The sequence below is a fragment of the Macaca nemestrina genome, chromosome 5, assembly GCF_043159975.1.
Source record: "Macaca nemestrina isolate mMacNem1 chromosome 5, mMacNem.hap1, whole genome shotgun sequence".
Classification (NCBI taxonomy): domain Eukaryota; kingdom Metazoa; phylum Chordata; class Mammalia; order Primates; family Cercopithecidae; genus Macaca; species Macaca nemestrina.
Genome location: NC_092129.1, coordinates 36,259,709 through 36,285,688, shown reverse-complemented (window position 1 = coordinate 36,285,688; position 25,980 = coordinate 36,259,709). Strand labels below are relative to the sequence as shown.

At 37.3% G+C, this 25,980-nt stretch overlaps 2 protein-coding genes across 4 annotated transcripts in view; one reads left to right on the top strand and one right to left on the bottom strand.

The window, feature by feature from the left end:
* Nucleotides 1-11,901, top strand: part of LOC105465608 (mediator complex subunit 23) — a 47,625-nt gene extending 35,724 nt beyond the window's left edge. For all 3 annotated transcript variants that reach the window (XM_071096474.1, XM_071096473.1, XM_011714140.3), the window contains 9 exons: nt 1,420-1,590; nt 1,958-2,174; nt 3,770-4,006; nt 4,931-5,096; nt 5,635-5,707; nt 6,547-6,761; nt 8,326-8,446; nt 9,171-9,302; nt 10,824-11,901. In XM_071096474.1, the coding sequence (XP_070952575.1) occupies nt 1,420-1,590; nt 1,958-2,174; nt 3,770-4,006; nt 4,931-5,096; nt 5,635-5,707; nt 6,547-6,761; nt 8,326-8,446; nt 9,171-9,302; nt 10,824-10,991 (1,500 nt within the window). In that variant the 3' untranslated portion in view covers nt 10,992-11,901. The remainder of the gene's footprint in view (nt 1-1,419; nt 1,591-1,957; nt 2,175-3,769; nt 4,007-4,930; nt 5,097-5,634; nt 5,708-6,546; nt 6,762-8,325; nt 8,447-9,170; nt 9,303-10,823) is intronic.
* A 2,691-nt stretch (nt 11,902-14,592) lies between these two features.
* LOC105465607 (arginase 1) lies at nt 14,593-25,751 on the bottom strand. The gene is made up of 8 exons (XM_011714139.2): nt 25,603-25,751; nt 22,244-22,316; nt 19,665-19,839; nt 17,533-17,692; nt 16,217-16,311; nt 15,769-15,873; nt 15,435-15,571; nt 14,593-15,184 (listed from the first exon to the last, which is right to left on the bottom strand). Exons 1-8 carry the CDS (start codon nt 25,657-25,659, stop codon nt 15,018-15,020), a joined length of 969 nt encoding a protein of 322 aa, XP_011712441.2. The 5' UTR covers nt 25,660-25,751; the 3' UTR covers nt 14,593-15,017.
* Nucleotides 25,752-25,980: the final 229 nt, after the last annotated feature.

Sequence of the window (25,980 nt, the reverse complement as noted above, 5' to 3'; positions counted from 1 at the left end):
TTTTGTTTTGTTTTTTGTTTCTTGAGACAGAGTCTCACTCTGTCACCCAGTGCGGTGGCGTGATCATGGCTCACTGCAGCCTCAATCTCCTGGGCTCAAGCAATCTCCTCCCGCCTCAGGCTCCTGAGTAGCTGGGACTACAGGCATATGCCACCATACCCACCGAATTTTTTTTTCTTTTTAACTTTTTTGTAGAGATGGAGTTTCTCCATGTTGCCCAGGCTGGTCTTGAACTCCTGGGCTGAAGCAATACTCCCTCCTCAGCTTCCCAAAGTGCTGAGATTACAGACATGAGCCACTGCTTCAGGCCCCAATTTCCTTATTCATTCATTTAATAAGTACATATTGAATATCAACTGTGTTCTATGTATAGAAGGTATAGAAGTAAATAAAATAGATGTGGTCCTAGCCTTGTGATACTCTAAAAATATGAGCTATTAGACCCTGAGTTGATTCTCCAAAACTCCCACTAGAGGCAGGTAGTAGCAGTAAGTCACTGTGTTTCTTTACAGAGTGCTAATATAACCATTTCTGTACACTTTGGTAGCAAACATTCCCCAAATGTTTTTTTTTTTCTCTCTCTCTCTTGACTTTGATGTCTATTTCTGGTAGATTTCTTTTTTCTTTTTTTTTTTTTTTTTTTTTGAGACAGAGTCTTGCTCTGTCACCCAGGCTGCGTGATCTCAGCTCACTGCAAACTCTGCCTCCCAGGTTCACATAGTTATCTTGCCTCAGCCTCCCAAGTAGCTGGGACTACAGGCGCCCACCACCATGCCTGGCTACTTTTTTGCATTTTTAGTAGAGATGGGGTTTCACCATGTTAGCGATGATGGTCTCAATCTCCTGACCTCATGATCTGCCCGCCTCGGCCTCCCAAAGTGCTGGGATTACAGGCGTGAGCCACCGCGCCTAGCCTTCCGGTAGATTTTTTAAAAAGACGCTGAAGTCGGCTGGAAAATGCCACGTTGAAAAAAATTGTATGGTGGTGATATTTGGAGTGGCATAATTTAACGTTAACCCCTTAGCTGTGGAGCATAGATATAAAAGTAGTTATTATATTTTAGGGGAAATAATGTAAGTCTATAAATCAATAAGATAACAGGATAAGGTGGAGGTGCAGAAAAAATATTTCCAGGAAACAGTGAGAAATCTTATCTGCTTAGGTGATAGATGTGAAAGATAGATTAAATTTTTAAAAATAAAGATGGACATCCCAGGCAGAAGGAATAGTAAACCAAAATAGGCAAGAAAGGTCATGTATGTTTGGGGAATACTGAACAGTTGGTTTGGGATGGACTAGACGTCTAAGGAAATTATGGTGGTGAGATTTTACTTTGTTAAAATTTAGGCTTTCAAATGGCCCTCATGGTTTCGCACAGATTGAACATTTTCATATAATTTTTCTGTTGTTCTTCAAAGGCCATGCGTAGTCATGAAGGAAATGAAGCCCAGGTTTGTTATTTCATAATTCAGTTGCTGTTACTCAAACCAAACGATTTTAGAAATCGAGTAAGTGACTTTGTGAAGGAAAATTCCCCAGAGCACTGGTTACAGAATGACTGGCACACCAAGCACATGAATTATCACAAGGTACTAGTTCTAATTAGTATTTAAAATAATACTTTTATAAAACCATACTTGAGCATTTGATGAACTGATTTGGCCGTTTTCTCTCTGGTTCTAATGTTTTTTCTCTGCTCTATATAGAAGTAGGTTAGCTCTCTAAACTTCTTCAAGGTTTGAGAATATCTGTAACATTGAGAATAAATTGCAACTGCAGTTTAGTGGACATAAGTACTTGTATAAAAAGAAGTTAAGTGTAATGAGGTATAATTTAAAATGTTTCCTTGTAAAAAAAATCTAAATGTTTCCACGTTTAGCTCTTTTAAGAGAATTTTTTTAAAAAATGCTCTTTTTTTAAAAAGATGATAAATGTATCATCTTCTCAATTCCACAGAAATATCCAGAGAAGTTGTATTTTGAGGGCCTTGCGGAACAGGTGGACCCTCCTGTACAGATCCAGTCTCCCTATCTGCCCATCTATTTTGGGAATGTGTGTCTTCGATTCCTTCCAGTATTTGATATAGTAATCCACAGATTTTTAGAGTTGCTTCCAGTATCCAAATCATTGGAGACTCTACTGGATCACCTAGGAGGCTTATATAAATTTCATGGTGAGCTTTTTCAAATTTTAATTTCATCTAATACCTCCATTATCAAAAGTGGGCTGGGCAGGACCAGATGTTAATAGTGGCTCTAAAGGTTTTATTTTAATTTTTTTAAATTGAAGTGTTTTGAGGATAAGTACTGTGGAGGGTGCCATGAAGTATAAAATATACAACATAAAAATACAAACAAAAGTGGTGATGTTACTATAAACTAAACAGATCTTGGCAGCCTTCTTGGATGGGTAGGATTTGAACTGTGTAGCAGTATCAGGGAAAAGACAGCATATGAGGCAGAAGGGATCATTTGGGGGAAATCATGGAGGAGATAAAATAAGGTATATTTGAAGAAGAATTGCTATGTTGGGTTGAATTGAAAATTCTTACCAGAGAGTTCTAGAAATAAGGTTGGAAAGACAGATTGTACCTAACTTAGGTCACCTTGAATGCTAGGCTGATTTTATAATTGCAGATAATAATCAACTGGAAGTTATTGAGTATGATCATGGCATAGGAAACAGTATTTCAGAAAGCTACATCCAGTTATAGTTGGCAGCAATCTTAGGAGGAAGCCATTTCAAGGACATGTCAAAAAGCTCAGTTGTGTGATTAGTATCTAAGCAACAATGGTTGCATTGAAAATGACAGAAAAGGGACAAATGGTCACAAAAGACGGAACAGGACTTGATTGGCTGATTATAAGGAGAATATTGAAAGAAAAAGACAACTCTAAAATTGTAAGCATAGTAACTGGAGAGTGGCAGGGTCAGTGACGGAAATGTGAAGGTCCTGGAGCAGCCACTGTGGGAACAAAATGTCTGGCGGGCAGTCCTGCTTCATCTTTAATCTAAGATACCTTCCCTCAAAGCAGAAGTATGAATTGTGTGTTAACCCGATGGAATAGGCATAAAGTTCAAGTGAGCATTCTTTTAAAAACATTTTTCTTTTGGATTAGGTAATATACACACTTGGTGGGGAAGAGTATACAGTGAAAGGTAATTAGTCCCATCCTGGCCTCCAGCTAGACAGTTTCTTTCTTTAGGAGGCAGCCAATGTTACCAGTCTCTTGCCATCCCCTCTTAGATATCCTGGATGGTTTTTTGGTTTGTTTGTTTTTAACACAAGTAAAATATATTACACATATTTTTCTGTACCCTGTTTGTTTCAACTTTATAAAGTATTAGCGTTGGTCATTTGTATTAGTACATAAAGAGCTACCTCATACATGCCATAATTTACTTTATCAGTCCCCTGTTTTTGACCTTTTAGGCGATTTTTCATCTTTTGCTAGTGTAAACAGGGCTGCAGTGACATCCCTTGTTGTATGTCAAGGGATTAAAATTTATGCAGGATAAATTTTCAGAAATGGAATTGCTTCCACTTAAATAAAAACAGATACAAATACAACTGTATATTACTAGAAGCATTCTGAGCCTTCTGCTTATCCTCAGATTAAAATATTCATAGTATACAATTGCCCAGCATGTGAAGTTGTGTCATAATCTTCTGAGCTGTTTTCCAGTTATCTGGAAAGCAGTTAGTCAGTTTTTCACAGTTGTTAGTAACCAGTTAAACATTGTGGTGGTATGTTTTTTTCTTGGCAGATCGTCCAGTGACTTATCTGTATAATACTCTGCACTATTATGAAATGCACCTGAGAGACCGCGCATTTCTCAAGCGAAAACTCGTCCATGCGATCATTGGCTCTCTCAAGGATAATCGACCGCAGGGCTGGTGTCTAAGTGACACTTACCTGAAGTGCGCTATGAATGCACGAGAGGAAAATCCTTGGGTTCCAGATGACACCTACTATTGCAGATTGATTGGCAGACTAGTCGATAATATCCTTTTTATTGTGATTTTACAGATTCTCCAGAAATAATGGTATTTTGATTTATGAGAACATATTTTTGCTTTTTAAAGTAATTTTTTATATATTTCAAGGTTTTAATTTTTTTAAGATCACTTCCATTTTCATCTCTGTAAAGGTTTGAAATCTTAAATTTGCAGCATCATGCCAGATAGGCTGAAATTCTATTAAAATTTTTATTTTAGAACTTGAGGATAAGTGGTAAAAAAAAATTATATTTAAAAATAGACTTTATGGAGATTCGTTTCAAAGAAAAAATCTTATTCTTAAATACTGTGTTTCGTAGCACATGCATCTGTGTGCTGCTGGAGAACGTAGGATCTTGTTACTTTAAAAAAATTAATGTTTTTATTATAATAAATGATAAATTTTTCTTTATGGAAAAGGTATATTTTAGTGAAAATATACTTGTATGTTTATTTCTTCATTTTGATTTTATGTTTTCAGTTATTAGCACTCTATACTTAATGTCTATAACCATACCACTATGTTACTAGGTAGAGAAATTCTACATAAATGAGCATGACTTATTTTCCTACACAAAGGAATTTATTTTCTGAAGCAACAGAATGACTCATTATAAAATAATTTTCATATTAATGTCGTATAACTATTAAAAGAAATAGGCTTATGAAACCTAGGTATATCTTGGTTGCATCTGTGCCTATTATGTCATATTTATAAGAACCTACCTGTAAGACCAACCATTTATGCCTGTGGTTAATCACATGGTTGCTCTTAATACATTTCAGTCATGTCAAACTCATTTGCATTTGGTTTGTATTTGCCTCTTAATCTCTCTAAGTGTAGATAAATCACTTCTTGGCAGCTCATAATCAGATAAATTGATAATCAGATGAGATATTCCAGTTGTTATTGCCCTAACTGTGTGTACCTATGGCTGGCAAATCTCCTGGTCCCTTTCCAAACTGTGACTGGAGATTCAATGAGTTTCCCAACCCAGCTGCCCACGCTCTCCATGTTACTTGTGTGGAGCTCATGGCCTTGGCAGTTTCAGGCAAAGAGGTTGGGAATGCCCTTCTAAATGTTGTCCTGAAAAGGTATGTATTCTGGTTCATGCAGTAAGATTCGTTGTTTATTTGCAAACAGAATGGTATTTTATTTGGAGCTTTAAGACAAACCTGTTCCTGAAAGGCTGATGCACGTTGGATGATGACTGTTTTCTGGTTCCAAATCTTGTCTTTGTGATATAGGAGTTATGGAATGTGCCCTGGACAGGATCCTAAGATCCGGGTTTGTTCCTACTTCTGCTCATTAATAGCAGTTTGATATTTAGTATAGGCATAATGTTAACTTGTCACTTAAAACAAGATTCTCTTCATCTTGTTTTCAAGATTCTTTTAAAAATTAGCGTTAAGTATGGGATAATGATTGGGGAGGAAGTATTTTTAAAAAGCCTTCTTGAGTTTTTATACTTATTACATTTTTATTCAATAAAAAATTCCCCATTGTTTTATTGAAATGGATTAGTTGTCGATCCTCTGAATTAGATATATTATTTAAAAATAAGATCTGTTGTCAACCATCTAAAATGTTTTTATAAATTCATACTTAAACATTGTTTTTTGCCGGTTGCAGTCAGCCTTTAGTGCCAAGAGAGAACATTACAGCATGGATGAATGCAATTGGTTTGATCATCACTGCCCTACCAGTGAGTTAATAATTGTGATTCGTGCTTAGTGATGAAATATAGCCAGCTGTTCCATGTCAGCAAAAAGAAAAAGATGCATGTAGGATGCAAGTTAATGAAGTATTTTATGTTTTTAAAGTTTTTTCATATTATTACTGCTTTAAAAATCTACAGTGACTAGTGTTTGCCTTTCTGTATTAGATCTAAATATATCTATGTGACTTACAGGCCTCTGCATTTTCTGGTACCACCTTACCTATCCAACTTTAGTCTTTACATCATAGCCTGATCTACTCTTGGCCACTTAACGTGTTGTATATCTACAGCTTTTGTTCCTGCACATAGTGCTTAAGACATGTTTTAGGTACTTCTGAATGTGAGTGAATAAGACATTTTTCGTATTCCAGAGCTTACTTCTTTCCATCACCTTCTCTAAAGCCTGTTCATTCTTTGCTAGCTTAGAGCCTCCTTTCTCAGTGAATGAAGCCTTCCCTGACTTTTCCAGCTCACATGAAGACTCCTTTCTTTGACCTTCACACACATTTTTAACAAGTTTATTATTTTTAAATAAATAATAAAATTATAGATTTATTGTTTGATAAATTAATTGATTTACTGCATAGTATATATCAGGTACCTAAATGAGCTGGACAGATACATGTATGGAGCCCCCTAACTCACAGGTACTTCACCCAGGTTGTTACTGACTTAATTTGACCAGTTACAAAGTCACCCAACTGTATGTGCAGAAGCTGGAGAAATAGAAAACTTTAAAGAATGAGAAAACACTATTACTTTAGACTTTGGGGTGGAATGCTGGAAAAGTGATATTTTTCACTAGCCTTCCTCCAATTTTAAAGGAGCCGTATTGGATTGTTCTTCATGATCGAATTGTGAGTGTCATCAGCAGCCCCAGCTTGACGTCTGAAACAGAGTGGGTTGGCTATCCATTCCGCCTCTTTGATTTCACTGCCTGTCATCAGTCCTACTCTGAGATGAGTTGTAGCTATACATTAGCTCTCGCACATGCTGTGTGGCACCATTCTAGCATCGGACAACTTTCTCTCATTCCAAAGTAAGTATAATAATTTCTTAAAGAAATTTGACATAGGCTGGGTGCGGTGGTTCATACCTGTAATCCCAGCACTTTGGAAGGCCGAGGTGGGCAGATCACAAGGTCAGGCGATTGAGACCATCCTGGCCAACATGGTGAAACCCATCTCTACTAAAAATACAAAAATTAGCTGGACATGGTGGCATGTGCCTGTAACCCCAGCTACTCAGGAGGCTGAGGCAGGAGAATCGCTTGAACCAGGGAGTTGGAAGTTGCAGTGAACCAAGATCGCGTCACTGCACTCCAGCCTGGTGACAGAGTGAGACTCCATCTGAAAAAAAAAGAAATTTGATGTATTTCATTTTTTTTCTAATCTCATTAACAGATGAGGTATATACTTCATTCATTAGAACAACTCGTGGCCGGGCGCGGTGGCTCACGCCTGTAATCCCAGCACTTTGGGAGGCTGAGGTGGGTGGATCACAAGGTCAGGAGATCGAGACCATCCTGGCCAACATGGTGAAACCCTGTCTCTACTAAAAATAAAAAAATTAGCTGGGCGTGGTGGTGTGCTCCTTGTAATCCTAGCTACTCAGGAGCCTGAGGCAGGAGAATCACTTGAACCCAGGAGGCGGAGGTTGCAGTGAGCCGAGATCACGCCACTGCACTCTAGCCTGGGTGACAGAGCAAGACTCCATCTCAAAAAAACAACAAAAAAAGAACAACTTGCAAAGTAAGTTGATCAGAAACCTCCTTTTGCTTCAGAATTGTTTTTTAAAAATTGACTTGTATGTGCTAGTAATAATCTAATAATCTAGTTTTCCACTATAGTTTGAAGAAGCTTAGTCAAATGCATGCTTTTTCCACAATATATCCCAAAAGTTACCTTTTAAACTGAATAACTGATATTATCCTATTTCCTGATTATTTTTCTTGACCATAATAATGGTATTAATTAGATTGAAATTTCTTGAGAGTGGCATTTCTGTTAGGTTATTCTCTTTTTATTTCAGATAATTCACCTATCAGTAGTTTTACAATTAAGAATGACTTAAATCTGATTTAAACCCCATCTTTAGTAGAAATACAAAAAATTAGCTGAGTGTGGTGGCGGATGCCTGTAATCCCCGCACTTAGGGAGGCCGCGGTGGGTGGATCACAAGGTCAGGAGATCAAGACCATCCTGGCCAACATGGTGAAACCCCGTCTCTACTAAAAATAAAAAAATTAGCCAGGCGTGATGGCATGCGCCTGTAATCCCAGCTACTCAGGAGACTGAGGCAGGAGAATTGCTTGAACCCGGGAGGCAGAGGTTGCAGTGAGCTGAGATCGCGCCACTGCACTCCATCCTGGACAACGGTGTGAGACTCCATCTCAAAAAAATAAATAAATAAAAACAATCAAATGAAAGTAATAGCCAGTGAGAGATGTGAGATTAATTAGAAACATTATTGTTACCAAAGTAAAAGGAACTTTTTAAAAAATGTTTTGTTATAATACTTTGTAAATACTGTATTAACAAAATTCAAACAATTTAAATGATTTCAAGTCACAGGAGATTTTTATTTTTATCTTCAAATTTTAGGTTTCTCACTGAAGTGCTTCTTCCTATAGTGAAGACTGAATTCCAGTTGCTTTATGTATACCATCTTGTTGGACCATTTTTACAAAGATTTCAGCAAGAGAGAACTCGTTGTATGATAGAGGTAAAATATAATCTGGATTTCCTGTGACATGATTAAATTCTGAAGTATCTATTTAGGTTTTTTACCAGTGTTATTGAAACTGCAGGTCACAACCATTAGTAGTGAAACTAGTTTAACAGGATCCAAGAGCAACTTTAGAGGACTTAGTGTGCCAGTAATGAATTTAGGGTGGGATGTATTGAATTGGAGATGCAGGGGAAATACCCATTATGAAGGTTGAGAAGAGGTTAAGGATGGAGAAGTACACTTGAGATCTTACATGCAGAGGAACTAATTAAAATCATGAGAATGGATGAAGTCAGTCACTTCTAACAAGATGTCGAAAACAAGGAAAGCACCTAGGAGTAGAACCTTAAAGCAAGAGCTACCAAATGGAACTAAGAAAGTATAAACCAAAGGATCCCTAGGAGTGGAGTTATCCTAGACATCAAGAGCTGGTGTCTAGAAAGGGGATTGTTTATCTCTTAATTTTAAGATAAATTACTAAACTATGAAGAGAAATTTTATTTAAGCCTTATCAGGGGCATTTTGTAGCACTATAGATTCTTTTAAAATGCAAGCCATATCATATCTCATGTGCATAGAGGTATGTATAGTATATGACAGCTCTACAACAAAGACAGTATCCCCCAGTGTGAGTGTTATAATGGAGCCCAGCTGCATCGTGCTGAATTATTGAATCGCTTTTAATCACTTAAATAATTTTACATTATTTGTTAAATAGATTGGTGTGGCGTTTTATGACATGCTGCTGAATGTCGACCAGTGTAGCACCCATTTAAATTACATGGATCCCATCTGCGACTTCCTATATCACATGAAGTATATGTTTACTGGTGATAGCGTGAAAGAGCAAGTAAGTTGAATTTGTTTAATTATTTTTAATGATGTTTCATTTAGAAAACTTGAACATATAGTAATAGACTTTTTTGGTTTGAGTGATTATTTTTATTTTGTCTAATTTTTTTTTAAGGAAAATGGGTGGGTTTGAGACCTTTTTAGGCAACAGAGGCATATTATTCTAGATGTAGTATTAAAGTAAATACATGTTATAATTTCTTGTACTTTTCCTCCAAAAGACCTAGAGGGTTAATTAATAATAATCTCATTAGGGAGAAACAGTGGGATATGGCTGCTGAAATACGAGCAGAGAGGTTGTTGTGTTATGAGAAAAGGAGGTCCTACTTCTCCTAACACTCATGGTGACATTAGACAAACCACAGCATAACTAGAAGACTAAAGTCAGGATTCTAGACTAATCCTGACTAGAGACTAACTCATGAAGAGCATTTAAAGAATATGGGAATACTTAACCTGAAGAAAAAAATCCTAGGGCATTATTTATGCCCTCAGCATTTTGGAGGGTTTTCATTTGGAATAGGGATTAGATTTGTTCTGTGTCACTTTAGAGGGTGTATGAATTCTGGGAAAGTTAAAGGGAGGACATCCTGACTTAGCATATGAAGAGGAACTTCCTAATAGGGATGTCTGAAAGTAGAAAAAGACCTTGAATCATAACTGATTCTTTGGGTTGAGATACCCCTCCCAATTCTTTGGGTTGAGATACCAAGGAGGTTGACTCCTTTATGTCTCAGCAGCAGTGTCAAAGAGAGTTGACCTGTTCTCTCTCATGTAAGAAAGAGAGAAATTATATCGGCTTTTGTTACAACACAGAACATGCAGAGAAACTATAAAAGAAATTGATTGCTTTTTTTAAAAAAAGTATTCTTTATATTTGGGCCTAAGAAACTTTAACACAAGGGAGTACAGAAAGGAAAAGGTCAAAGAGCATTTGAGTAAAGCTAAGAAAGCTGTGAAACGACTTGATGTGTTTGTGTCCTTAGTGTTTTTCAAAAGAGTAGATCTAATATTATTTAGTTAATTCCAAGTGTAAATCAAAACAAAAATAATTAGTTTTGTATATAAATGTTGCAGACATGAGTTATTCAAAGAACTTTAAAATACAATTATGCTTCATGCTTCTGTAAAGATGGCATTTTAAAAGAATGATCAGCTTGTTGGATGTATGAAATTTCCTGTGTAAACTCTGCTAGCTTTTGGTAGTGGGATGACTGGCTAGCTAGATAAGTGGATATACTTTTGTAAGTATATGCCTATATATGAATATACATATGGTTCATGTACAAACATGCATATAGAATATATAATGGGTGTGTGTGAGGGAGAATGTGTTGTTTCTCATGCAAGAAAGAATTATATCTGCTTTTCGTAAAACACAGAACATGTTGAGAAACTTCTCATCTACCCCACGCCACTCCTTAGTTTATTGTCTCAGGATATGTGTAAATCCTGCTTTAAATGTGAGAAGTTGAAATTCTCTGATTAAAGTACGTTTTAATGTGTTTTTATTTCTTAGGTAGAGAAAATTATCTGTAACTTAAAACCAGCTTTAAAACTTCGTCTTCGATTCATCACACACATTAGCAAGATGGAACCAGCTGCAGTGCCCCCACAAGCTATGAACAGTGGGTCTCCAGCACCTCAGTCTAATCAGGTGCCCGTGTCTTTACCGGTAACTCAGTGAAGCCAGACTGTACTGTGGAGAAAGTGGAAATGCATCCGTCTTTGAGAATGGACTCAAACCTTTTCAATCTGAATGTGATCACGCTATGGTGATAGAAGCAGTGATGATGTTCAGATTGTTTTATTTTGATTCAAATGATGAATCTGTGGACACCTTATAACTCCCATCTCCCTATCTGTATTTTTGTCTCTAAGAGATCAAGTAAGATACGTGTTGTTCGTATTCATAACAGCTTATTAGAGCTACAGAGGAACATAGAGGTTGTCTGTGATCAAAGGACTTCTGTCATTGGCACTTTCAGTCTTTCCTATTCTAGCCGTTGTTTTTGTTTGTATTTTTTATTAATGACACATTTAGTCTTCAGATATATTATTTTAAAGGCACCACACATGTAAAACAGTTATTACAAATATTTTACGCATAAATCTCTTGGTAGATTTTCAGAATAGTAAGATTTTTATCAAGAAAAAGAATCTAGACTTTGTTGCGTTGTAGGAGCAAACAAGGCTTCTATTCTTTTTAAAATGACTTGAAATTTTGTTATAAATTTCCATAGTTTCTATCAAGGTCAGTTGGTAGTTTTATTACCTTTGCTATGGATTCGAACTTAACTGTATAAAATGAGTTGGAAGCCATGTAAGAAAATAACATCTGACAGTTCTTGAACTTGACTGATTCTCCAGTTTCTTTTTTTAAAAATAATTGCTTTTGCAGATTGACACTCTCACCTGACAGATGACATAATTCTTCAATTTTTATAATCTTAAAATTTTTTAATTTTGTGTTTGTAAATACAGTACACATTTTATTTCTTCAGAATTTCTTGGATTTTGAGAGACATTGTTAATTTTGGGGGAATTGGCATTGTGAAAGGCTTGAAAACTAATAAGTAAAGTCTGCTGAATGAATATACCACGTGATAGTTTCATGACTCCTTTGGAATGAATGTCGGCTGTGTGCCAGGCGGTGTGCTGGCTGGGGTCAGTTGGAAATGCGGTATTCTGTGGGTCCTACACTACAGTTGGTGACTGACATTGGCCTAGGAATTAAGAGTTACAGATTCTTTTTGAAAGAACTAGTGAATTTAACCAACTGTATTTCAAATTCATATTTCTAAATATGTTCCTCCTAGAACTTTATTTTCTTTGTAGCTCATGTTATTGCCATCACTAAATCATTACTGGCCATGCAAGCCCAGCTAAAAATTTATATAATGGTAAAAGTAATTTTTGCAGACTCAGACTCATTCTTTTTGTTTGTTTGTTTGTTTTTTGTTTTTTGAGACAGAGTCTCGCTCTGTCGCTCAGGCTGGAGTACAGTGGCATGATCTCGGCTCACTGCAAGCTCTGCCTCCCTGGTTCATGCCATTCTCCTGCCTCAGCCTCCTGAGTAGCTGGGACTATAGGCGCCCGCCACCATGCCCAGCTAATTTCTTTTTGTACTTTTAGAAGCGACAGGATTTCACCGTGTTAGACAGGATGGTCTCCATCTCCTGACCTCGTGATCCGCCCGCCTCGGCCTCCTAAGGTGCTGGGATTGCACGTGAGCCATCGCGCCCGGCCCCTTTAGACTCATTCTTAAAATTACCCAGAAAAAATGCTAGAAATTATTTCAAGTATTAATCTTAACATAGTGTCAGTATATTCTTGCTGCCTTGAGGAATTTGTTGCTTTTTGATCCTAGAATGAGAATAAAATTATGACTCTAGTATTATACAAACAGAGGAAATGAAAATCAATATAATCACTTTCTCAAGGACATGAACATTCTAATTAATTTATTAAAAATTCAGTTTTCCCTCTCTAGCTTAAAAACATGGGAATGTAATTTCCCTGGATAGGCTTTTAAGTACGTTTTTAATCAGAGACTAATGGAAGACAAAAACTTTATTTGGGTTTAGAATACAGCAGAGGGGGAAAAATGTCTTTGTATTTATCATATCCTAAAAGTTTTTCTTTTTGAAAATTAATAGTAAGTTTAGAGTGGCTCTGTCCAGTATGACTTTCGGCAGTGATGGAAATGTTCTTTACCTGTGCTATTCAATACACTAGTTAGTAGCTACATTTATCTATGAGGCATATGAAATGTGGAACTGAATTTTTTAATTTTATTAAGCTTTAAATGACCACATGTGGTTACTGTATTAGACAATGTATCTTGTGAGATCCATTATAATTGCTACCGTCTAAAAGTAATTCAATAAAATGTGTATCTTTCGAAGGCCTAGTAAAGGTAACAGTTTTTAAATTCTGTGTTACATTTGAAAAATCAGATTGTAGGGGCCCTTTATCATATACTGTTAAACCAAAAACACAGAAGAAATCCATTCATGGACCTGCCTTTTTTACAGAACCCCCTGGGGTTTTCACATTAATTGCTGGGAGGAGAAAAACTTTGCTTCCCTTGTTTTGATTACTGTTTACTCTGGTTTGTTTTTTCCATTTTCCTTACTACATTCCAGAACGGAGATGAGTTTTTAGGATATGGCTAAACTGTAATTGTAGTGAGTGAAAGGTGAAACATTGGAAGCGACAGATAATTTTAGATGACATCCTCAGCTGAATTAGTAATTATTAAAAACAAACTAGCAATTTGATTTATGTGGGTCCTGAATCGATTTTGGGGAATATCTTTTTTTTTTTTTTTCAGGGTCTCATTCTGTTGCCCAGGCTGGAGTGCATTGGCGCGATCTGAGCTCACTGCAACTTCCGTCTCCTGGGCTGAAGCAGTCCTTCCACCTTAGCCTCCTGAGTAGCTGGGACTACAGATGTTCACCACCATGCCCAGCTAGAGTGTGTGTGTGTGTGTATTTTTTATAGAGATGGGGTTTCACCATGTTGCCAGACTGGTCACAAACTCCTGGACTCAAGCTCCTTGTCCTCTCAAAGTGCTGGGTTTACAGGTGTGAGCCACCACACCCAGCCAGGAATATCTTCCATCTCCCAAAAGGCTACTTGAATAGCAACCATGCTTTGAAAATATTAACCAGAATCATGTATGAGGTTTAGAAAAAGTAAAATGTGGACATCTAGCCCAATGAACTTGGAGATTGCCCAAACCTATTATTACCCATTTTACAGTTGAAGAAACCATAGCCAGGGAGTTTAAATAGCTTCAAGGCCTCACAGTGTTTTGGGGATGATGATTTCACTGTGACTTTTAAAATGTTTTGTTTTTTAAATTTTTTTGTTTTTAAGAGACAGTGTCTCACCTGTTACCAAAGCGGGAATACAGTGGCGCAATCATAGCTCATTGCAGCTTTGAACTCCTGAAATCAAGTGATCCTCCTGCCTCAGCCTCCAGAGTAACTGGGACTACAGGCATGTGCCACCACACCCAGCTAATAGTTTTATTATTTTATTTTATTTTATTTTTTAGAGACAGGGTCTTGCTGTGTTGCTGGTCTCAAGTTCCTGGCCTCAAGAGATCCTCCCATCTTGGCCTCCCAAAGCAGTGGGATTACGGGCATGAGCCTACAATTCTTAAATACGTCCTGCTTAGTATTTTTAAGCAGGACATATTGTGAATGTGGGGTGGGTGTGTGTGTGTGTGTGTGTGTGTGTGTGTGGCATGTATTTAGAAATATGTAGACACAATACAGTCTTGTTTTAAAGAGTTTATTATAAAAAAAATCACATCTTTTGAACGACATGAACACATAGTACCTTTCCAGATGGGGTAGCTTTGTCTCCCGGTTCCAGGAGTCTCACTCTATGTATGGGGTCTTATGTAAATGTGCTTATTTTTAATGCCAGCAAATTTTTAATTGGAAATCAATGTATGCTTCTCTTTCTAAGGATAAGTCTTTTGCCAAGTTAGAAAATACAAGCTTTTAAATTTTGAGAAAGTTAGAATTTCCACATCTTGAATTTTATACCAAGAGGGAATTTGTAGAGTTTTATACTAATTGGAAAAACATTTTTCTGAAAGAACAAATCTTTAGGAAGACAACTCTATGTTTAAGTAAATGATTAGATTTCTAATTATGCCATTAGCTATGAGATTTGTATCGGATGTTTCCCACATTTACTTAGGTGGGTTAAGGTAGTCAATAGGCTTGTGATTACCCTCCCGAGCAACTCCAAAGCAAGCCAAGATTATTGCTATTGCTGTGTTCACTGTTCGAGTTACTTCTTCTGGTGTCTTCCCCAGGGATGGGTTCACTTCCATTATATCTAATCCCGAGAGTAGCCCTACAACAACAAATTGTAATAATGTAATTTATAAAATAGTTGACAATTTGAAATTAGCACAGACAGACTTGAAAGATTATCCACTAACAGAAAAAGGTAGTAACCAATGGAAAACACTTTAGTTATTGCATCATGTGATTGATGGACATTCTGTAAGTGTCAACTGGGACTTGTTTTCAGGTCAAGGAGGTATGAATATATATTAGTCAAGTGTACACTTGCTTCTCTATTCCCTCAGATTGTTAACTACCTGTTTTGTAGATTTCTTCCGTGATGTAGAGACCTTCTCTGTATGACAGACCTCCCACGACTGGTGTGCCAGTAGCTGGTGTGAAAGATGGGTCCAGTCCATCAACATCAAAACTCAGATGAATTGGCCTTTTCTTTCTTTTAAAAAATGGGAAAGGATTTCACTTTAAGATTGATGGCTTCACATTTCATCAATAAATATATCTGTTGCCTTGCTTTATAAAAAGTAGCAACCCATTATTTCACATAAAGACTTTATTAATAACTTACATTGGTTAATGTCAGTACCAACTTTTTATGTTACACACACGTGTGCACACACAAAAGAATCCTACCTTCCTAGTAGATAGCTGAGTGTTTCTTCCATCACCTTGCCAATTCCCAGTCTGTCCACTTCAGTCATTGAAAAGTATTTAATGCCTAGAGTTTTCAAAATGTAGCTATAAAAGAGAAATTAAGATAATTAATAAGGCTGACTGTGCCTGCCTGTCTCCTTTTAAGGGAAATATCAATATAGTAAAATATATAAAATATTTAGGTTCTGTGAACCTAACTCAATATAGTTTTATTTGTATTTTAACAGCAAGTCAATTGAGATTTAATTGCCTGGATACATATGTATGTGCATGTATATAAATATGTGTGTGTGTGGGTGTATGTGTGTGTATGTGTCTTGATGTTTAATTTTCTCTCATAGATTTGGTCATAGATTTGGTCAGTAAAGCACATCTAGCACACAAAGGGACAAAAATGAAGGCAAATCACATCAAGGAATAAGCTTACTGTTCCCCAGGGTCCACGTCTCTCAAGCCAATATACACAATATCCTTGGCAGATATGCAGGGCGTCACCCAGGAGAATCCTGGCACATCGGGAATCTAAAATTGCAATGTTTTCACTTGGTTATGTGTGATTCTCTTGAACAAATCCTACATTCAAAGGTAAAGACATTTATTGGACTGCAAATATCTTATATTTAGAATATAAATATAGAAGAAATCGTGTAAAAATTATACACAATTAAGAAGGGGATGTGTGCCTCCCCTTGATTGCTTTGACTTTGCCTTGAACCACTTGGCATTTACCTACTTTGTGCCCCATTCCTGCTGGGCCCTTCTTTCCCAGGGCTCCTCTATAAAGAAATGAGTGTGCTCCCATTACTTTGGTAGCTTCCTTCTTTACTTCCCTTTCTCAGTAAGTCCTTAATCCAGAGGATGGCCTAGAGCAGCTGAGGGAAATTCGTGACCTGTCCTTTGGTTATTTACATCATAATATGATGATATCTGCTTTGTCCTGGAGCCACGTTTAGTTTTTCCCATGTGCTAGGTAGATACTTTGCAAGTTTATAAACCCATCCCTTGGTCATTAGTTCAAAAGACATTATTTCTGAGCATTTAACATAAGGAGGTTTTAACCTCTTGTATCATCATAAGGACAAAATATTATAATTATATCAATAAAAACTTTATTGATACACTATGGCATATCAACAAAAGTTATAAACTATAATATTAAATCTTAATCTGACATTTTATTTTCCATCTTTTAGAAAAGAAGTTTCTAGGGAGCAGGGAGATTGTTCTTTCTCTTATGATTTAGACAGGTTCTTCTCCCAGTAAATACGTTAGTTCATAAACCATTGTATCTGAAATTTTCAAATTTCTTTTTTGAAAAGACTCTATGATATAGAAAGACTACTCGGTAAGAATGCAGGACTGTGTGGCATGTAGTGGAAAAAGGAAGGAATGAGGAGGCCTGGTGCTAGCCCTTGCTTCACTATAGGCTTGGCATATATCTTGGGCAAGTTGGTTAACCTCTGAACCTCCAGTGACCTGTTTATAAATGATTACTCTCTGCCCCACTTACTAAAAGGATAGTTTAAGAATCATCAGAGAAAATATATATTAAGTCAGTTTGCAAGGCAGAGATAGAGAGCCTCACTGCCTTTTATCAACCAACCCTTTGCTTACTGGCTGCAGAGAAAATGACTTGAGATTACACCAAGAATAAGATAACATGGAATTTCTCATTTCCCTTCCACCTCCTGAATGTCTCCTAAAAAGTGTTCTTTCGCACTAGAGTACCAACCAGTCTTTTACCTTTCCTTTTAGTTCCTTCAGGAGGAAAGATACAGGTTGTCCATGCAAGTTTCCAGTTGTGGTTGTCAGTGGAGTGTTGATATCAGTGTGAGCATCCACCCAGATGACTCCGAGATCAGGGTGGACGCTGGCATGGCCAGAGATGCTTCCAATTGCCAAACTTTTGGGGAAAAATTTTGTGTGAACATCAAGTTTGCAGTGTCACTACATACATCATATTATTCACTCACTTAGTGCTCCCACTTGGTTTTCCTTTAAGTCACAGTGTCTGATATTTCTGATAGATTCTAAATTGAAGATGCCAATCAGTTGTAACAATAGAGAAAACATCACTTACACTTAGTGCTTACTAACTAGTTATATTTATATCGATTGCATTACTAAAAAAAATTGTGATTTTTTCCCCCAAAATCCACCTTGTAAGAAAACCACAGATTAGAGCTTAGCCAAAAAATAAATGAGTATAAAAACACTAGCTACACAAGAAATTCCTTAGCATGAGACACTGTTCAATTCTCAGAGTTAAATTTGGATCATTTTCTGCACACTGATCTCTCTTGGGAAATACTTAATTCTCTCAAGTGAACTATGACAAAGTCCTTCAATTTTTCTTAAAATCCAGCTCTTTTATAATTTGGGAGCATCACTCAGAGGTTCTTACATGTTCTTACTCAGAAGTTCCTCAGCCAGCGTATGGCGTGTGTGTTCACTCATTCTATTCAATGCATCTAGTTACCCACTCAACCAGGAACAAAGTTCATCCCAAATACTTCAAGCTCCAGACATTTTGCTGGAATGGAAGACATAAATGATATCTTGCACAGAAGTTAAAAGTTAGGATATATTAAGTTGGTGCAAAAGTATTGCGGTTTTGCCATTTGAAAACTGCAATTACTTTTGCACCAAGCTAATACTATACAATGCCTGTATTCTCCCATTTGTGAATGTTTAAGTATCACTCAGAGAATCATTAGCTTTTAGATTCTCGAAGTGAAAGCAATCATGCCTTCATGTTCAGGTATGGATTATTCAATGTAACGTTTGTTTTCCCTTCAGGTTTCTTGTCTTTTGCCATGTGCCATTCTTCAGATTTCCATTTACAAATTTCTCCACTTACAAAAGAAAACGAGCCTCGGTTTCCCAATTGCAGTTTTGATACAGAGGCCCTGGTAACAGTTTGGCTTTAGAAGAGGAAACCGAGGAGGCCTGAAGTCACTGAGCTCAAGAGCCAGAGAAGTGTTTCTGGTTTTAGATCTAATCAGGCCTCTCAGAGAAAATTATCCTAGGCCTTGAGGGTAAATATTTAAAAAGGCTCATGCACAAAAATGGTCTTTGTCACATTATTTGTAATGGTGAAAATTACAATGTAACCTGAATATGTGACAATATGTACATATATAGCGATGTAACCCCTTGATGAAAAATCATGCAGCAACTAAAAAACTGATGCTTATGATGCTTATGCACATCCCATGAAGCAACAAGGAAATTTGCACTATAGAGTGAGAACACAACATAGACATCTGTCTCTCTCTCTCTCTCTCTTTCACACACACACACACACACACACACACACACACACACACTTGTTAAACAAAGTCATCATGTACAAGGAAAAAAAAGATGCCATGAAAGAAATGTGCCAGATTTTCAATTCTGGTTGAAATGGTTGTTAGAGAAGTACGATTATCACTTTTTTTTCTTGTGTGTGTGTCTGATGCTTTCAAAAATGTTATAATCATTATTTTATAATGAAAAACCCATACTTTGAAATTGTTGACCTATATGAGTTGTATGTATTATCGGCAATTAAGAACAAATAAGCTATGAATTGCCTCATGTACTTATTTAGAAATGTAAGCTTGTGATGAATATTTAGATGAAATCCATTCATATTTCATACATTTTCTGCTGTACTAGGTCAAAATACAGATATTGTAAGACTTCACATTGAGCTAAGTCTGTTTCTATAATAAAGTTAGTAACCTACAAAATTTTTTAAAGGCAGAAAATTTGATATTAAATATAGGTCAATGCTTTTCCATCTATATTTCTATATTTTCTCTCTTCTTCTGGCCTTGGTTACATTTCCTTTGTGCCAGACTCCCATAGACATAGTTATTCAACAAGACCTGTGGTCTCCACCCAGCACCAGGCTGATTCTTCCATTCTTCTTGACTTCTGCCACCTTGCCAGCCAGCTGTTCAGTCGCTTTTCCCACAGACCTTGGATTCTTCACAATTTGAAAGGGACTGTCATTAGGGATGTCAGCAAAGGACAGGTCCCCATAATCCTTCACATCACACTCTAAAATTAAAAGTTTTTAGTTACTAAATTAAAAAGTAGATTACAAATCAGTCTATGTAGGATGATCCCAATTATATAAAATAGGCATATATTCACAAGTATAAGCAAATGAAAACCCTGAAAGGTCTGTAAATCCCAGGAAGGTAGACCCATGTCTGCTTTTGCTTGACATGTTACCAGTACCACACACTGGTGCAGCTGTATACCAGGCTCTCAGTAAACACTTCTTGAATTCATCCAGTTAGACTAGACACCAAAATATAACAGTGATAATCTTCTGGCTTGGGCTTAATAGGGAATGTCACTGTCTCTGTCTCTGTCTCTCTGTCTCTCTCTGCTTATGTACTTTTTACCTTTCTATAGTAAGCATGCTTCATTTTGATAAAAATTAAATATATATATCTATATATATATATGTATTCTCAGAAAATTTAAAAAGCACTGGTATATTTTCATCTGGATACACACACACACACAAAATATCCATTGAACCTGCCTCATAGTGGTATTATCATAAATAAATAAGAATATGTGAATATGTGCTTAGCACTGAACCTAACACTTTGGAAGCTTAGGAAATAAAGCTTTTTAGTTATTCTTTTTAGTAAGGAAAAATTGCAGGTAACTCCAGATTCCTAAGGACTGAGTGTGCTCCCTAAAAGACCTTGAATTAGGCTTGAAAAGTAGAGAGTTTCACGTAAAACTGTGATATGGAATCAGTTCAGTGTTCTGAACTAACTGGCCATTAAATATGGTATTTGTTACATGTATGTCTGAATCTGATTTAGTAATGCCTCCAAAAAATTTCACCTGCTGTAACACATGACCAAATTATTCTTGTCAGTTAAGGGACAAGTCCATTTACCCAAGCATTCTGTTCTCAGCTGGGTGTCTGTATTTGTCTTTTTTTTTTTTTTTTTTTTTAAGATTTGCGAGATGTAATTCTTGTTCACTAAAACTCACTGATTTTAAGTGTGCAGGTCAATGAGTTTGAAAAAATCTAGTCTTGAAACCACCACCACAATCAAGATTTAAAACATTTCCATTCTCTCTCGAATTCCATCCTGCCCCTTTAAAGGTAATTCTTGCCCCCAACCCCAAGAACTGCTGATCTGCTTTCTTTTGCTATGCTTTTGTCTTTCCAGAATGTTGTATCAATGGAATCACACAATGTGTAGTCTTTTGTGTCTTAGCCTGCTGTTTTTCAGATCCACCATGTTCTTGCCTGTGTCTGCAGTCCATTCCTTTTTATTTTTTTTCTGGAGATGGAGTCTCGCTCCGTCACCCAGCCTGGAGTGCAGTGGCGCAATCTTGGCTCACTGCAACCTCCACCTCCCAGGTTCAAGCAGTTCTCCTGCCTCAGCCTCCTGAGTAGCTGGGACTACAGGGACTACAGGTGCATGCCACCACGCCTGGCTAATTTTTTGTAGAGATGGAGTTTCACCGTGTTGCCCAGGTCTTGAACTCCTGAGCTCAGACAGTCCGCCCACCTTGGCTTCCCAAAGTGGTAGGATTACAGGCCTGAGCCACCGCGCCCAGCCAGTCCATTCCTTTTTGTTGTTGAGTACTATCTCATTGCATGGATGTGACACTTTTTGTTTAGCCATCTACCAGTTGATGGGCATTTTGCTGTTTCCATTTTTTGTTTATTATAAATATTGCTGCCCCCACACATTCAAGTACAAATCTCTTACCCAAGAGAAGTGAAAACTTGTACTTGAATGTTTGTAGTTGTACTTCTCTGCACCCAGAAGTAGACCTGCTAGGTTAAAATGTAAGTATATGTTTACCTAAGAAACTGCCCACCTACTTTCAAAGTGGCTGTATTATTTGCATTCCCATCAGAAACATATGAGGGTTCTAGTTGCTCCACATCCTGACCAACACTTTATCAGCATCTTATATGTAAAGATAACAGATAATTGAGCCCATACTTTAAAAATATATGTAAATTTACATTTTCATGCTTATGCATATGTGTATATATATACTCACTGCGCAAACACTAGGCACTATTGTTATTATCATTATTACTGTTTTATTTTATTTTATTTCACAAATGGGGTCCTGTTGCTAGTAGCATACTTCCTGCTGCACCTTGCTTTCCATTTGCTGTTTCCCCGGCTCCCCTACCATCCACCCCAACCCCCGTTCCTGCATATGCAATTTCTCTTATACTGTAGTTTGGCTGGAAAGACAAAATATCTGAGTGAGGATGTACATCAGCAATTCCTGAGCATTCTCCCCATGCCCTGCTGTTTTTGTAGGATGTGTTTCTCAGGTTAAAGCCAGTACCGCAATTCTGGTGTAAATATTCCAGACACACTCCAGGTTGACAGGGGCCTGCTCCTTCCTTCAGAGTGGGGAGGAAATCAGGCTGATCATTTTTCAATTTAAAAATTACCTTGTTCTTCAAGTTTCTCAAGCAGACCAGCCTTTCTCAATACTGTAGGGCCTTCTTCCACCCCTCCTCGTGGCTGAACAATTAAAAAATAAAGTACTTCAGACATTATCATGACCATCAGATGCTCACAGCAGGAACCCTTTTCATTATTTAATCAGTTGAACTGTAACTATCATTTTTTGAGTTCCTACAGAGCCAGGAATTTACATCATCTCTTTTAATCTTCACAGCAAGGTAGACTGAATGACTCTTATGCCAAATAGAAAGAACTAGAATCACAAAGGTTATATGGTTTTTAGACTGGCACACAGCTAATAAGTGGCAGAGCCTGTGTTCATATTCAGGTCTTTGGATTCCAAAACCTGCATCCCCTCTTCCCGTCAACCCATGTTATCAACATAGTGAGCACATAGTTTGTGCAAAAGCAGTCTGGTAGATGAGATCCAATAATGAAAAAGCTTTTGACTTTGATAGGAGATGTGGGCACTTAACCCCAATTACAATACATAGCTGCTTCAATGATGACATAAAATGTAGTAACAAAAACAGGATGCCCTTAATACTACTGGGGACAGGGTGTGTCAGTAAAGGCTGCAAGAAATAAATACTGTTTAAGCTGAGTCTTGCGACATGAGTAGGTAGTTAGGAAAACAAGACAGAGTGATGGAGAAACTCTGCAAACCAAGGGAACAATTGGGCAAAAGCATCGAAAGAGTATGACATGAAAGAGGCCTATGTGCATGTACTCACAGCAGTAAGCTAGAGCTCTTGGGGAGAAAGCAGGCAACAGGAAAAGTCATCACCTGGGAGCTGAAAACTACAAACAAAGACCAACCCACTAATTTCAAGTTTTGGCCTACTTAAACAGCAGATGGGAAGTTCTACCCTTGCCGTTTTGACATTAGGGAAGCTAACACTCTTCCTCCAAGGGGCAAGTCTTCCTCAGCTCCCTGAACAATTAGAGGTCTAAAGGCACAGTTCTTTTCTGAATCTTTCTGATTTTAATTTCCGACAAGCTTTTAGATCAGAAAATGATTACATGTTGTCAGATGAGACAATGTGTTAAAAGACACGTGTGTCTATCTTGCAGATTGGGGCTGTGGCATCAAAGCAAGCAAATATTTCTTCCCCATTCAAAGGAACAGAAGACTTGCCCTGGGCGCCAGGCAAATCCTTTATGTCAAATTCCTGTCCCTAGCAGCAAGGCACCCACCCTATCCTCTGCCTGACACATTTTGCTTCTTTACTACCTTTTTGCTTGACACGCCTCCCTCTCCCCAGTCAAGTAGACACAATTTCTCCTTCTTTCAACCCCAATAGGGTGCTGCTTGGTTCATGTTTTGCCTTTAGTTTTGTGACTGTTTTTGTCTTTTCCTCATTGTTAGATTTCAGTCCAGGTTGCTTTACATTTGGGGCCTATATTTTGTAGTGTAGAGCTGACATATAGTAGATACTCAATCCTCAGTTTGATAAAACTCATTGGCTTTTTTACCCTTCTTCCTTTCAGACTTTAGAACAAAGCTCATAGACCCCTTAGTTGACACTCTATTTGCTATAACACAGCCATTACATTTTCTAGCATTCATTTTTATTTGTTTTATTCAAATGGCTTCTCATGATTGGGCTTTCCTCTTGCTTGCTCTATCTGCCCACTTTGGAAATTGCTTTGTCAGCTCCACTGACTTTCTAAGCTGGGCCCAATCCCTCAATGGCCACAAGTATAAAGTCACCTTTGGAGTTGAATAGTCTGAAGAGACATCAGTGCAAATCAAGGGCATAGGCATTGGAATCAGATTATCTCGTCTGGAATTATGCAGTCAAGCCTGTGTGATGTTGAGCACATTACCAAACCTCTCTGAGCCTTTTTTAAATCCAACTGCAAGGTAAAAATGATACCTACTTTATTGTTTGTTCACTGCCTTGCAAGCCTTTCAACGAGGTGAGACAGGGATTAAGCCCTTTCTCAGACTCCACATTTTAGTCATCTGCTCTCTAATCATTTCCTTTTGCCTACCTGTCAAACCTGTAACTCCTTTAGGTGAGGACAAATACTTACATCTTGGCCATTTTATCCTCTCTACTCTGTGACTTAGTGTAAAAAAATCTCTCTCTCTTAGTCCTTACAATCATGAGACAACGAACTCCATTCTCACGACCATGTTTTAACGGGAGAAGGGTGGTAGAAGGAGGAGACTTGCTTCCCTTTTGTCAATTTTTAAAATTATATATTTATTATAACCTGTTCAAGAGTAGGTGAGAACAGTGTGGATTTTAAAAGGAGCACTTCTGTGTCAGCAAAATGTCCCTGTGTTTGGGAGAGACTTTTGGAGGATTTCCAGGAGAAGCAAAGTAGTATTTACTGACAGTTCAAATGCTGTTTGGGCCTCTAACCTCTGGCCTCTCTCAATTTGTTTTGCAGTAAAAAGTCAGAGTACACAGCAAGGGTTCCAAATTAAAAGGAAGCAAAACGCTGCCCAGATTCTGAGAAACCTGGAGAAAATCAACCTTAGCAGTTTCAACTCACACATTGTCTTGTTTGATTTTGTTCTTTGTTTTTTACCCTTTTTGAGCACAGATGTGTGTTGAAGTCTATGGTGTTCTGTCATCACACTCTCTTTACTAGAATAAGTGTGCCCAGGCAGAAAAAAAAGTGTGTTCAGATGTTGCTGGCATGTGTGGATTCACAGCTGGTGGCTCTAAGGAAGTCTGGGAGTTTCATAAATCCATTAAAATCCTTTTAGAGTCGCCAAACTGCAGTAGGATTTTCTTTCTTTTTTTGTTCTTTTTTCCCCTTCCATGTGAGGTACATAAAGGATTCTACCTAGACCATGAATGAACAGTTTCATAGAATCATTAAAAACCTAACATAACATGAATTATTCACAAAGTTGCATGAAGCAATAATATTTCAGTTATCCAAATCATAAGAAGTCTGAAGGTTACTGCCAAACTATTAAATTTTTCTAGGCATTAATTATGTAACTAAACAAATGTATTTCTTAAAATTCTCTCTTCCTATACATACACACAGTAACATCAAAAACAAGAGCAACTAAACCTAAATGAGTAGCTACAATGCAGAAATAGTCCATTTCAATTCAAAGAAAAATATTTTCTCCTAAAAAATATGAGAAAACATTCTGTAGGTTCAAATGAATTTAGCTCTAGCTGAGATCAGGAGCCACAAGAGTAAGTGGGTATGTGAGTATAATTATACAATGTTGGAAAATGGTGAGAGGACTTTAAAATATAGGTTGTATCAGAAAATTGAACTAACTAGACAATAACACCTTACAAATTTCGAAGTCCAAAATTTTCAACTAAATTCCAGGAATTCAAAGAAAGACTTTTTTCCTTACCTGTCCCTTTGAGAAAGGAGCTCCAATAATCCCAATGGTTCTGGACTTAGCACTCATGCTCTGACACTTCTCTTTGCTGCACTTGAGCTCTCCAGTCAGTCAACCCTCAATGACAGAGGGCACATCTTTTTTTTCCATTTATACTTGGGTTGAATAAACAACCTTTATTCTAATGAGGACAGCTGGCTCCACCCACTAAACCGAAGAATGACAGAGTCAACAGTCTTGCAATTTTTCATACATGGAGTAACTATAATTCCTCTGAGTCTAGGTCTCTAATTAAGTGACAATTATTCATGTTCTTACTTCACACTCTTTTTAAAAAGCCAGCCAGATGGCATTAACCTAGACTTAGACAATTGACAAGTTTCACAACTA

Coding starts and splice junctions, on each gene's coding strand:
- LOC105465607 (XM_011714139.2), bottom strand. CDS start 25,659: ATGAGTGCTAAGTCCAGAACCATTGGGATTATTGGAGCTCCTTTCTCA. Junction 16,312..17,532: donor TGAAGGAACTAAAAGGAAAG/GTAAAAGACTGG, acceptor TTGCAATTTTAG/ATTCCCGATGTGCCAGGATT. Junction 15,572..15,768: donor CTCAGCTATCTACTAGGAAG/GTAGGATTCTTT, acceptor ATTTTTTAAAAG/AAAGAAAAGGCCAATTCATC.